Genomic DNA, 13551 nt, shown 5'->3' on the forward strand with positions numbered 1-13551 from the left:
TGAGACCATGTTCTCAGCCCGCCCCTTCCAGGCCACCGGGCCGCCTGTCCCGCTTCTCCCCGCCTCTCCGTCAATTTCCTGTGCTGCTCATCTGGCGCCCCTGGGTCCCAGGTCCCAGGTTCTTTAGAGCTCAGTGCAAACATTAATTAATTCTGGCCGCCACCCCACAGAGTCTGGGCTGGAGAGATGGGGGATCGGTTCTTGTCCCTGGACAGGGCGGGGAGGAGGAATAGGGCAGAGAGTGTGGATTTCTCTTGGGAACCGCGGGTTCCCTGGAGATGGGGTAGAGTGGCCCAGAGCCAGCCTGTTCCTTTTCTTTCCCCTATTTTGTTTTTTTGGAGACAGGATCTCACTGTGTAGTCCAGGCTGGCCTTGAACTCATGGGACTCTTCCTGCCTCAGCCTCCTGAGTGCGGGGATTACAGGCACACGCCAACGCCTGGCGCGTGGAATGGTGCTTTTAGTCCTGGTGAAAGGGGAATGCCTGCATAGTGGCCCTGCCAGCGGGGTCTGACCTGGAATTCCAGCCTTTCTGCTCCTTATCTTGGGCACTCCTGTTCTTCCGTGTTCAGATTCCTGCCTCGCCCGCTAGATGTGGTTTCCCCTTGCAGAGAGGGTGCACATCTGGGAGAGCAATGTGTAGGCCCCCTTGTGTAGTAGGCGCACAGGCAACGCCTAGGAAGCTGTGGGGGTGGGGGACGCGAGGGGAGGTGCAGGCTGAATGTGTGGTGCATCCCACGGTGGGGCTTCAGCAGAGCCAAGGGAAACGAGGTTTTCCCGGTCCTGAGCAGGCCCTGTGGCCTCTGAGCGTCACGCACCCCATCTCCCCTCCCTGGTCGAGGCCCCACCGTGCTCCAGCCCTGACTTCATCCGGCTGCCCTCACCCAGATCTGCGAGCACCTGGGGCCCAGGTGTGGCTCCTGGAACCTGGCCCTGCTCAGTCTCTTTACCTTTGCTCCCCCTCTTGGGCAGGCCCTGCCTGAGTAAACCTGTCCCACCCTCTCTGGCCTGGGCAGGGTCAGCCGGGCCCTGCCAGTGTGCAGGCTGGATTAACCCTCTGGGTCTGGGCTTTTGAACTTTCCAGGTGCTGGTGAGGTCCCTTCCAGTGCCAGGTACTCTGGCAGAATGAACCCACGAGTGACTGTTCACACTCAGCACCCATCTCAGTGGGCACCGCCCTGGGCACCAGGACCCGGTTTTGAATGAGGAAGCTGGAACTTGGGTGTCTGAGTGTGGCCCGGTCCCCCGGCTCCCGTGTCCCTTAGAAACCGGGTGGCCAAGGAGACCTTGAGCCCCAGGCCCAGTCCTGTGGCATGGACGGTTGTCTTCAGTGTGTCCTAGGGGTTTGGTGGCCTTAGTGACACATGGATCTCACTCTGCCCTGTCCGGAATCTACTTCCATTCCCTTACATTAAAAAAATTCTAGCCTGGTGTGGTGGCGCATGCCTGTCCTGTAATCCCAGCACTTGGGAGCCTGAGGCAGGAGGATCGCTGTGAGTTTGAGATCAGCCTGAGCTACACAGTGAGTTCCAGGTTGGTCTCAACTACATAGTGAGACCCTGTCTCAAAAAAAAAAAATCTAATTTTGCAGTATTGGGGCTTTTGCACCAAGCTACATTCCTACCCCTTTTAAAAATGTAAAATTTTGAGACGGGGTCTGGTTAAGTCACTTGTGCTTAGATGGGGCTTCAATTTGCAATCCTCCGGAGTGCTGGGATCGTGTGTACACCACCATGCCCGGTTTCCCTTCCTAACCGCAGCGTGCAATTCCCTCCCCAGGGCTGTCCCTGCCCATGGCCTTGGAGGCTGAGGGACTGAGGTCCTGGCCGGTACTGTGCCCAGGGCCGGTGTCAGGAGGTGCCCAGCAAGGACTGCGTGAGATGCACTTGTGGGGGTTGGGGCAGGTGGGGGCTCCAAGGCAGCGCCTGGGCTGGGCAGAGCTCCCCCGAACAGTGCAGTGGCCAATTAGTGCCTGCGGTAATTAGTGCCCAGTGCAGATTGTACATTAACTCTGGGCGGGAGTGCTGGAGGGGTGGGAGTGGCTGGGCAGGGGAGAGCAGGCCCACGCCTGTTCTTGGCAGGAAAGCATGGTCAGGGCCCTGCCTCGCCCCCCGCCCAGGTGGGGTAGGAGTAGAATCAGGGCCAGCAGGAGTGGGAGGATTTGGCAGGGCTCTGGGCTGGCGGCTGGGAGACCTGGCCAGAGGCAGGCAGGGATCTCAGGGATCAGCCCTGAAGGTTGCTTGTTTGGTGTTGTGTCTCATTACGTACCCCCTGCTGGCCTTGAACCCATGGTGGTCCTCCTGCTTCAGCCTCTTGAAGGCTGATTACAGGCCTGCACCACCTGCTCTAGGTGGCTCTTGAGTGCCTCAGAGGTGGCCCCAGGCCACAGGGTGTGAGCAGTGCAGTGCTGTTGGTCTTACAGGGGAGCTCCGGGCCTTGAGACCTGCTGCCCTGACTGGTGACCTCTGGACCTGGACTGGGCTGAGGGTCACAGGCAGCTGGCCAAGGGCAGGCCTCCTCCTGGGGGGCTTTCTGGGGGTGCAGGGATGTCAGGAGCCGGGGGTGAATGTGGGCAGAGCCCAGGTCCCAGAGGCACGGTGGTGGCCCGGAAGAGGGTCTGCTGCCAGGTCATCCCAGGCTCGTGGATGCCTCCCCCTGTGTGCTCAGTTTGCAGGTACCGGCGGGGGGGCTCTGGCCAGGCCTTGGGCTCCTGGGATTGTTCCAAAAACTCCTGAATCCAAGTCGCACATCAGACTGGGCGGCAGCATCTTCAGCGGTGGGGTCTGGTGTTGCGTGTTTGAGTTCTGCACGTGACGGCTGCCTGCCCGGTGGGCTGGCCGATGGGCCTGGACAGCCTTCTCTTTCTTCTGATCGGACTTCGTTAAGTCATTCAACAAATGCTTGTTAAGCACCTAGTATGTGCTGGCCACGGTTTAGGCACCGGGGAATCGGTCGTGCCAGCTTGTTGTGGTTCGTGCAGTGGGGAGTGGGTGCGGTGATCTCTAAGGCCCCTGTGAGTCTGCAGCCATTGAGACTCGAAATTCCACGAGGAGGGACTGTTCCGCCCCAGCCGACCGCATTCCGATCTCAGACCTGTCTGGGTTTTCACGCTCGAGATTTCACTGGAACGAGATGTTTGGTTTATGTCCCGTAGCCTAAGGCAGGCGCTTGGCCTAGAAAAGAAAAAAAAAAGTTCATTTTTCTCTTTAAAAAATAATTTATCTATGATGAACACTTTAAAAACTCAAATAAAAAATAATCCGCAACACCACTGTGACTGTTATGCTCACTCCGCAGGGTCCCTGTGCCTCTGCCAGGCACAGATGACTCAAACACACCTTCGCCTTGCACCTGTGCGTGGCCGTTACCCGCTCGGTGGACTTGGGCGGCCCCAGGATGCACATGGGGAGTTCGCCTGGAGGGGGACCCGAGGACCCCCCAGCCTCCCAGGCTCCCCGCTGCCAGCCTCTCCAGAGGCCAAGGGGACCGATGGTCGGACCCACCTCCAGTGGGGTGTGGCGGGGTCCCTGCCCAGGGTGCTGGGCGGGGCGGAGGTTGGAACCTGGCTTGGCCTCCTTCCCTTGTGGGACCCAGGGTCTCAGCCACATGCCCCCTGCCTGAGAGCCTGCTGCTGGGCTTACCCACACTGCGTGCCCTGCCCTGCATTCCCGACCCGCGCCCCTCCCCGGCTTGGCCCGTGGGCATCGGCAGAGACTCCAGTTAGGGTGGGGACACCCAGCTTTCTGATCTTGGCCGTGGACTTCACCCCATGTAGAGTGGGGGCTCCCTGGCCTGGGAGCCAGTCAGCCTGCCCAGGTGGTGGCGGCGGCCGGCTCAGTTCCTGTGGTCAGGGACCTGGCCTAGGGAGCTTGGGTGACGTACAGGGCCTCCCGCCCCTGCGCTGGGGAGAGGGGCCCGGCCCACAGGATCGCAGCAGGCACGGCGCCCGCAGGTGTCTTGGCCACAGACAGGCAGAGCCGGAAGGGGCAACAGGCACAAATCTCAGCTGTGGGGCAGCTGCAGGTGCTGGCGCAGACGCCTACGCTATTTGGTTAGCAAATCCCTTTCCCGGCACCCTCAGCCGCAGGCTCCTCCCCGGCTGCGGGACAGCAGCGTCCAGACTGGGGTGTCTGCCCCGGTGACGGCTGTGGGGGGGCCAGCGGTGGCTGCAGCTGCACTTTTCAGCTGGCCTTCACCTTTGACCCCCCTCACCGCCAGCTGAGGCCTAGGAATGAGGACCGGGGACCCTGATGAGTACCAGTCCGCCCCCCGAGGCTCCACACCTGTTCCCATTTCCCCAGGTGTGCTGCACGGACCTTTTGCTGAGCCATTGTACCCCACCTTACCTGCATGGCACCTTTTTACCTCCCAACGCTTCACCGAGGGCGCCTGAGAAATAAGGTTGCGCCGCGGAGCCCAGTGGTGTGACCACACCAGCCAGCGTCCCGGCAGCTCCTAGTGGCCAATCCACTGACAGGCCAGCCTTGGATGGCTGATCGCCTCTGGCCATTGGTTTCTCGAATCCAGGGTCCTGTGTTCTTTGCTTCTGACCCCCAGGATTCTGAGTTGCTGGCAGGGTGGGTGATGCCTGCACTCTGTACTTGTCAAGCTGCGGGCCGCTCTGTCTCCTGGGAAGCTCTGCGGCCTTCCTGGGCCTTCGGCAGGCAGCACGTGAGGCCGGCAGCTGGGCGGCCCGTGGCACCGGCTCTCCCTGTCTCTTCCCTTTGGCTCTTGTGGTCCCCGACATTGTGGAGCCCCCAGACTTGGCTGCAGCCCGCCTGATCCCGTGGAGGGCAGTGGTGGGGCCCTGAAGGCTGGCCCACTTTGGGAGACTTTGATTTCTCTTGGGCCAGGTTTGGTCATTTTTGCTTCCTCCTGGAGAGACTCCCATCCGGATGTCTGAGCATGGGCTTCCTGTCTCCTCTGTGCTTGCAGCTCTCAGAAGATGTGAGTCTTTTGGGGTTTAGATTCTGTGAATTCCGACTCCTGCCAGGCCCCTAGGGCAGCGCAGGGCAGAGCCTCGGTGAAGAGCTGTGCAGGTGCAGGACGGGATGCTTTGGTAGTGGTGCAGGAAGTCGCCTCTGCTCTCTGGAGAATCTGGGTCCTCTCCCGGTGTCCCCACTCCAGTCTCTGCAGCCGTGATCCTGGGCACCTGCAGAGGGTCCTGGCTGGCTGTTCCCGTCTCACTCCGCCTGCCTTGGACTTGGCCTTGCTGAGTTGGCCTTGGGCTGTGGGTGGTGGCGGGTGGCCCAGGCTGGGAGTCAGGAGTGCTGGGCCTGGAACTCGCCATTCCGCGAACTCCTAAGCAGAGCTGGTCTGTGACCCTGCCCCGGCCGACTCTCCAGCTGGGTGGGGAGGGGCCCGGCACATGGCTCCCCCTCCACAGCTGCTGCTCCTGAGCCGTCACCGCCCTTATCTCAGCTGCCTGCCTGCCGGCCTTTCCCGTGGCTTGCATCCGGGTCTCAAAGTCCACTCTGGGCAGAATGGAGCTGCCCAGGGTCTGGGATGCAGCTGGCTCCCCACTTTTCTGGCCAGGGTCTTGGGGTGTAGACCCCATGGACCTTCCAGGGACGGCACCAGGTCCCTAACTTGCCACCAGCTCCTGTCCCTGCACACGTCTCCTGCCGGGAGCTTCCCTGGACACTGGGGTCTGGGCGAGGCCCCGGCACAGAGGGCATGCGCTTCCTGATGGGGGCACCCAGCACAGTGGGCAGGAAGTGAGAGGTTTGTTGAATGGATGGAGTTGGGCCAGGCGCAGAGGTGCGTACCTGTAATCCTTGGGAGGCTGAGGCGGGAGGATCACAAGTTCGAAGCCCGCTTGAGCTACTTAGCGGGAGGCTGTCTCAAAAACAAACAAGAAATGAAGGGCCTGGGATTTAGCTCAATGGTGCCACTGCCTGCCTTGAAAGCACAAGGTCCTGAATTCAATCCCTGGTAACAAAAACAAAAAAACAAGAAATGTAAAGGACTAGGGGTGTGGCTCAGTGTCAGAGCACCCTGTGTTCTAGCCCCATTGTTCGGGGAGGAGGTGCTGCTTTTGTTCATTCTGTTAACCAGCTGTGTGGCCCTTGGGGTCCTCCAGTGTGGGGGCTCACATTGGAGGGGAGCGTGAAAGATTACAGCACTACACGTGGAATGATAGATTGTCCATCCCCACCTCTGGGATGGAACCCAGGGTCTCCCAACTCAGCCACCTCCCTGGCACTTTTAAAGATGTTTTGAGACAGAGTCTTGCTAAGCTTCCAAGGCTGGGCTTGAATTCGCCATCCTCCTGCCTCAGCCTCCCAGAATGCTGGCATCACAGGTGTGCCCACCAGAGGGTCAGCTTCTCTGACCTTTCCTTGGCAGGGTGGAGGGCCTGGAGCTGAGGCGAAGGGAGGGGTGGTGGGTGTGGGAGGGACGGGAGGGCTGTTGGTGGGTCCCTGGGGTGGTACGGGTGGGAGCCGGGCCTGCCGGACCTCGGGCTGGAGCGGGGCTGTGCTGTTTTCCAAGCAGTCGCCTTAGGGGAGGGGTCTGGGCCCCAGGAGGATGAGTCGCCAGGGCGTGGACCCAGAGTCGTGGTGTCTGGCAGTCGCAGGGAGGTGGGGTGTGGCATTCGTGGGGTGTGAGTTTCGCTGGGCCACAGGGCGGCGACTGGGGCGAGGGCGTCAGGCGGAGGGCGCCTGGGTGTCCCTGCCTGGTGTCCCGGCACGGCACCGTGCGTCCTGGCACCCCACCTGGTAACTCCCCGGTCTCTGCCTGGGGATGGAGCCGGCCGGTGTGGGGATGCTCTGGGACCCCGCCGTCAGCATCCAGCCCTTCGGGACTCACCTGCCACAGGCTTGGCCCAGCCTCCTTGCTGACCTTGTGTGAATTTCCCCTCCCCTTCTCCGAGGGGCTGCGGTTCCAACTCCTGCTGGGAAAGCAGCCAGCTGTGCACTGGGCACCGACCGGCAAGGGCTGCAGAAGCGGGCCAAACTGGGCCTGGCAGGGGCAGCGCTGTGCGGGGTGTGCAGCGTGTTGGGAGCGCGGTCGCCACGCTGACCTGGGTGTCCCCCACCATGACCCCGGGGCTCTGGGAGGCCAGGATGAGTCCTGTCCCCTGAATGTTTCCTCGTCCCCCTCCGCAGGGTGTGTGCAGTGCCAAGAGAGGCCTGTGGGGTGCCCCCAGCACCTTCTCAGCTGCACCCCAACACCTAGAAGGGCCCGGTGTGAGGTGCTGGCCAGTGCCTCCCCCGCTGCTTCCTCTCCCCTCAGTCTGTGCTGGGAGAAGGCCGCTGGTCTGATCACTAAGGTCGTTTTGAGACAGGATCCCACTGTGTAGCCTAGGCAGGCCGCAAACTTAGAGCGATCCTCCTGCTTCAGCCTCCCGAGCGCTGAGATCACAGGTGTTTGTCCCCACACCTGGCTCTGAGTCTCTTATGTCTTAATGGGAAATTGCATGTGTTATTCAAGGCCCTGGAAAGCTTGCTGCTCCTTTCACACCTTGTTTGATTGGCCACACGCTGGCCTCTCCTGTCTCCAAATGGGGACAAATTTAGGGACAAGATCCACAGCCAACAGCAGGCATGTGTGCTCTCTGTGTCACCGCTCCTCTGAATGTGTGACTTGTTTTCCCAGTGAGATTTTAAGGGACACTGTCTTTCCTTCGTGTGCTTCCCTGGGCAGCTGGTAAAGGGAAGGAACTTACCCACTCTGTGTATTTCCTGTACCAGGCAGTGGCCTGGGTGCTGTGGATGCAGCGGGGAAAGAAACATATCCTGCCAGGTGTGGCATCGTACACCTGTTATCCCACCTCACAGGAGGCTGAGGCAGGAGGATCACGAGTTCAAGCCCAGCCAGGGCAACTCGGGAGGAGCCTGTCCCCCCAAAATAAAGTAAAACGTGGCTCAGAAGCAGAGAGTTTCCCTAACATGCGTGAGACTTACGTTTTATTTCGATGCAGAGTCTCACTGTGAATCTCACTATGTAGTCCAGGCTGGCTTTAAACTCACTATGTAACCTACTTTGGCCTCGAACTTAGGATCCTCCCACCTCAGCCTCCCGAGTGCTGCTGTAACAGGCACGTACTGCGGTGCACTCAGTCTCCCCCCACGCTCAGAGGTCCAGCACAGCACTTGACGCTGCACAGCCTGGCTTCACGTTCCATCCCTGCGATCAGATCTTTTCGTGCCTTGGTTTCCCTGCGTGGAATGTGGACAGAACAACGTAGGTGTAGATTAAACAGCCGCGTATGAAAACATTAGGCGATTCTCCAAGTCTGGGGGTCCTGCAGTTCTTTCAGTCCCGACCCTGTCTGTCTGGAGTTCGAGTCAGCTTCCACAGGGGGACCCACAAACTGTCCCCTCTGCAGACTCTGAACCCGGGTCTCCATGGCTTCCTCTGCCTATCTGGTAACTTGGACAGAAGTCAGGAAAACTATTTGCTTATTAAATCACTGCTTTACTGTACAAGGGTGCAACTCAGCTGAGCCGGAAGGGAGGTGAGGTGTGTGGGCGTGGGGCTTCCTCCGAGGTCACCAACTCTGGAGGTCTCATCCCTATTCTGGAAGAGGGGTGGTGACATCGCTCGCTGTTGGTGACCAATCCACCTCCGGGATCTAAGAGGTGGGGAGGGCAGAGCCATACTCCCCACCTCTCTGATCATTGGTTCTTGGTTCCGTCTCCTGGCAACCAGCCCCACCCCCAGTTTAGGGGCTTTCCGGAAGTCACTTAATAATTGTAAATTCAAGTGTGGCCGAAGGGGTCTGATATGAATAAAATTCATACCTTTTCACTTTTATAGTTCTAAAGCTACTTCAGAAACTGGGACAGCGATTCAAAGGTTACAATGGAAGATGCTGTTATCTCTTGTCACTTAGAAAGTGGCGAGGGTTTTAGAAGCTCTGGTGGAGCACCGAGATGAAACCCAAATATCTGTCTTTTGTGATATCATTGTATCACAGGACTGTGTTGTGCAGAGATTCCGAGTGGAAAAACACAGGGGTCCCAGCTGTGCAGAGCTTTTGGTGTAGACACAGCATATGTACATGTAGGGAGAGAAGGCGGGGCGTTTGAGAAATGCAGACAACACTGAGATTCCGTCTCACACCAGAAGGGTGGCTATTATGACTATTATCGAGAAATCGGTAACAGGTACTGGTGAGGCTGGGGGCGCAGACACCATCCTGCATGGCTGGTGGGAACATGAGGAAGTCAGCATGGAGATTCCTCAAAAGTCTAAAAATAGAAACTCCACTTATCCCAGCTGTTTCCCTTCTAGGGCTCTTCCTGAGAGGGTTAAAGACATCATATTACAGTGATAGGTGCATACTTGTGTTTACAGCAGCACCATGGGTAACAGCTAAATCTTGGAAGCTGTTTGTATGCCCTTTCACAGGTGAATAGATAAAGAAAATATTTACACACAACGGAGTACTACTGTGCCATAAAGAAGGATAAACTTGAGGCATTTGTAGGAAAACGGATGCACCTTAGGATCATAATGTTAAGTGGAGTAAATCAGATGCACAAGCTTAATTACCACAAGGATTCTCTTAATATACAGTGTACATAATGTACAAAGTAAAAGGCAATAGGGAGAAAAAACAAAAGTTATCGTATCCGTCACGGCCAATGTTCTGAAAATGTACCTTGAGTTAGTATAATTATTTTATGTGTTGGTATGTTTTTTGGCCTGTTAGTCTGGCTGTTAATCTGTCTTTATGATCATTCACTTGATAAAGATTCAAAAAAAATAAATCCGATGCTGGCAGAAAAGTTAAAAAATTAAGGAAAAACAGGGCTAGAAGGGAAGGGGAAAGAAAAGAATTGAGATTGCGTTATGCACGCGTACCAACTCCCCACGTGAGTGTAATCATTAAAATAAAAAAGTTCCAAGGAAAAATAAGCCAAAAAAGAAAGGAAAGGAGTGGCCAGGAGCTGAGCTGGGGACCCGGGGAAGGGACGTGAGGTGGGGCCAGAGCCGAGGTGCGTGGAGCTCCGCCAGGCCAGGGGGCCAGGATGGGAGCGAGGGGTCGCACTCAGGGGCCTTGGGACCAGTGGGAGCTCGCGTGCAGCTGGAGCAAGGAAACGAGGCCAGCGAAGGGAGCAAGGGGTCAGATGACGAAAGGTCTTTTTGGCCAACCAAGCCAGGCAGTTCAGAGAAGTTATTTAATCTTCAGACCCCTTTCCTCTCTGGAGATCGGTGCTCCTGAGGACCAGCCCCTCGCCAGGAAGTTGGTTTGAGGTCAGCCAGCAGGTGTGAAGCACTAAGCAGAGTTGGCCCGTGAGATGGGGTGCTCCCCGAGGGCTTCCAAAGGCAGGGGTCGGGCGGGTGGATGGAGGGACGGAGGGTGGGGAGGGCTGAGGGATGCCCTCCAGAGATGCAGGATCGACCTCAGCCGAGGCTGTAATGGGTGATTTCGGGCCCTGGGGTGGACCACAGAGGAGAGTGGCACGGGGCCCAGCCGAGCCTGGGGAGGTGTGGGGTGTGTTGTCCTGCCGAGACCACGGACCCAGCCTCTCCTTTGACCTCCTTCCAGCTCCTCTCCCTCCGTTTCCAGTCTTTGCCTGCTTCTGTTTGTTTTTACCCCCCCTTTATTTTTCTGCCTCTCTGTCCCCCTCCCTGCGCCATCCCTGTCTCCCCTTGCCTTTGTCTCTGCGTCCTTTCCGTGGGCGGCAGGGTCTCAGGACTTGCACGGTGACGGCCCAGGCAGGGGAGGGGACAGACGCCCCCCAGGTCCTCTGCAGCAGCGCTGTGGCCTCGTTGGAGGAGGGGCTGGTGTCTGTGCTCTTCCCACCCTGAGGGGCCTGGCCGGTTTCTGGTTCTGGTGGTACTGGGGATCGAACCTTCCCGCTGAGCTTCACCCTTTTACTTAGAAACGGTGTCACTGAGTGGCTGACTCCCCCAGGCTGGGCTCCGCCTCCGCCTCCCATGCTGGGGCTGCAGGTCTGTCCCAGGAGCCCGGCCAGGTCCTCGCCAGGGTCGGTGATGGAGGGGCCCCGTGGGCTCCCACTGTCTTCTCCCACTGACCGGCTGCCTTGTCCCCAGGCTGGTGGATGACCGCTGTGTGGTGGAGCCTGCGGCTGGGGACCTGGACAACCCCCCAAAGAAGTTCCGAGGTGAGACCTCCCCTCTGCCAGTGCCCTTCCCGGCCGTGGGGCTGGGCCGGTCTGAATCAGTGTCCTCGGCGTTTCTGCGGACTGGGCAGCCCGGCCGAGCTCCCTGTCCCTTCCTGTCCACGGCCGAACCTGCTCCTGGCCGGGTCCGCTCTCCCCCCAGCTCCCCACCAGCCACAGGGCTCCTCTGTCTGCGTGGCTGGCGCTTCCTGAGGGGACAGGACTGGGATGGAGACCTGCCTGAGGCCCAGGGGGCCCTCACCTTCCTGGTCTGATCGGTTGGGCCTGGTATCGTCGGAGGCCACCTGGCCCTGGTCGTGCTCTCAGCCCGTGCGTGGGGTGATCCTGCTGGAGGGGCTGTGTGCCGTGGCCTGGACATTCACCCTCCCTCGTGGGGCCTCCGTGTCCCGTGTGTGCTCCACGCGGGTCCGGGGCTCTGTGGCCCAGGTTTACGCTGTGGTCCCTGGGCGCTGGACGGCAGACCTCCTGCCCCGGGGCTCCCAGCACTGCCCTGAAGGTGTGGGCGGGGCCCTGGCTGCAATCTCAGTCACCCTCTGGCCACCACATCTGGCTCTCCTTCCTCCCTCCGGCCAGGCCACCTCCCTGCTGTGAGCAGCTCCGCCCTCCCGTCCCCTCGGCCTCAGTGTCCCTGCCCCACAGGTCCACACGCTGCTCTGGGAGGCCTCAGTCTTGGCTTCAGCAGGGTCTCCCAGGCACCCACGTGAAGTCGCACCCAACCCCTCCCTTCTGCCCACCTGCTGTTTGGTCCCGGGTGCTGCACCTTGGGTTTGGATTGTTTCATTATTTTTTATCACTGGAACAGCAGCTGCAGCCAGGCGGGGGCGGGGGTGCTCTGGGGCTCCAGCTGATGGTTTTGTCTGCAGGGTCTGCAGCTTAGTTCTTTCTGAAGGGCTTGGGGTGGGAGTGAGGGTCCCCGGGGGCCTCTGCCAGGGAGGGTAGGGCCTGGGGCTGACAGGAAGTGGTGCCCAGCCCCGTGGCACAGGCTGGTGGCAGGGGATGGGTGTGACAGACTTTCCCTAGGCTTCCAGGGGACAGCTGGGGGCCAATTTTGGACAACAAAAAAGCCTCTTAGCAGAACAAATGCTCCTTTGACTCTTGCTTTCCTCCCTCATCTCCTTCCCACGCCCCCTGGCTTTTTTCTCCATTTCCCAAGGCCAGCATGCAGGGTCCATCTTGGCTTCCTTGGGCCATCCTGGGGTCCCCATAGGGCCCAGAGGCACAACCAGCAAAGTGAGGGGTTCAGACTCCACCCGTCTCATCCTTTCCTCTCAGGCCTGGCCTTTGGGTTCTTGGTGAGGCCCCAGGGCCCTGTTACAGGAGCTGGTAGATAGGTAAGGGCTCAGTGCGGCCTTGGGGCTGACAACAGGTTGGAACCACAGAATTTGGGACAGGGACATGGCCTCCCACTGCCTTGGCTTGAGACTGAAGCCCAGAGGGACTCCCAGTTTCCCTCGTCCCCACCTCTTTCCTGTCGACACCTGGCCCGGCTGGGGAAGACCCAGCGTGGGTGGTGACGGTGACAGGCATTTTAGAAGCCAGCTGGCTGGTGGTCATCAGCAATGGCCTAGTCCAGGGACTTCAGGAAGTTCTGTCCCCGCCATTGCGGGGTGAGCCCAGCCCAGCACCCTGCTGCTCCCCTGCACTGCTGACCCTGAAGTCTCTGGGCTGCTGGGAGCTGTGGCCCAGCCCCTTCTCCTCCTGAGGCCGCCCAAGCCCTGGCACGTCCAGGAGGGAGCCTGCAGGCCCAGGCTGTGGGCCCCGAGTGTGGGGCTCCCCGTGCTGGCCCTGAGCCCCGCTTTGTGTAGGGTGTGCTGCCTTCCTCGCCCCTTTCTGTCTCCCACTCTGGCCAGGCAAGTGGAGGCCGGGTGGGCAGGACATGGCAGCCCGGTCTTCAGCTCACAGCCAGCCTCAGGGACCCAGGACAGGCGTGTCGCGGTCCCCTCCCTGCTCAGACTGTGGGTGGGAGCCGGGCGGGGAGAGACAGTAGCTTCCCTGTTTGCCCAGCCTCCTCCAAGCCCAGCTTATTTTTGTTTTTATTAAAACATATTCCAACTCTACACACAAGTAAAGAGACGAGAGTGCGTGCTCTGCGGCCCAGGGTGGAGCCCCGTCAAATCCTTTTGCCACGTTTATTTCAGGTGTTTTACTTTTAAAGCCGTAACAGCTGTAGCCAGAGCCCCTGCAGCTCCCCCTTCCCGCCCAGGTGAAAATACTCAGAAGTCAGTGAGTGAGGTCACCCAGGGGCCGGCTCGGGCGCCGCCTGCCCTCTCTCACGGGGACACGGCCCTGGCCAGACCAGCCCTTCCCACTCTGAACTCTGCATCTGAGGGGGCCTCCGGCACCCACCTCTGCAGTTCTTCATCCTGCGGCAACGCAAGGGGCTCTGTTCAGAGGGTTAACTGCCGCGCCTACGCTGTTGGGAGGCCCGGCCCGCTGGGGCTGCTGGACGCGGC

At 59.5% G+C, this 13551-nt stretch overlaps 1 protein-coding gene across 1 annotated transcript in view; it reads left to right on the top strand.

Annotated features, from left to right (window-relative positions):
- Positions 1-13551, top strand: part of Itpr3 (inositol 1,4,5-trisphosphate receptor type 3) — an 82953-nt gene that overhangs the window by 28559 nt on the left and 40843 nt on the right. Inside the window, 1 exon segment of the mRNA XM_033766386.1 lies at positions 11010-11080. Coding sequence (XP_033622277.1) covers positions 11010-11080 — 71 coding nt within the window.

This window comes from Fukomys damarensis, unplaced genomic scaffold (assembly GCF_012274545.1).
Source record: "Fukomys damarensis isolate Sample0158 unplaced genomic scaffold, DMR_v1.0_HiC HiC_scaffold_20, whole genome shotgun sequence".
In the NCBI taxonomy this organism is placed as follows: domain Eukaryota; kingdom Metazoa; phylum Chordata; class Mammalia; order Rodentia; family Bathyergidae; genus Fukomys; species Fukomys damarensis.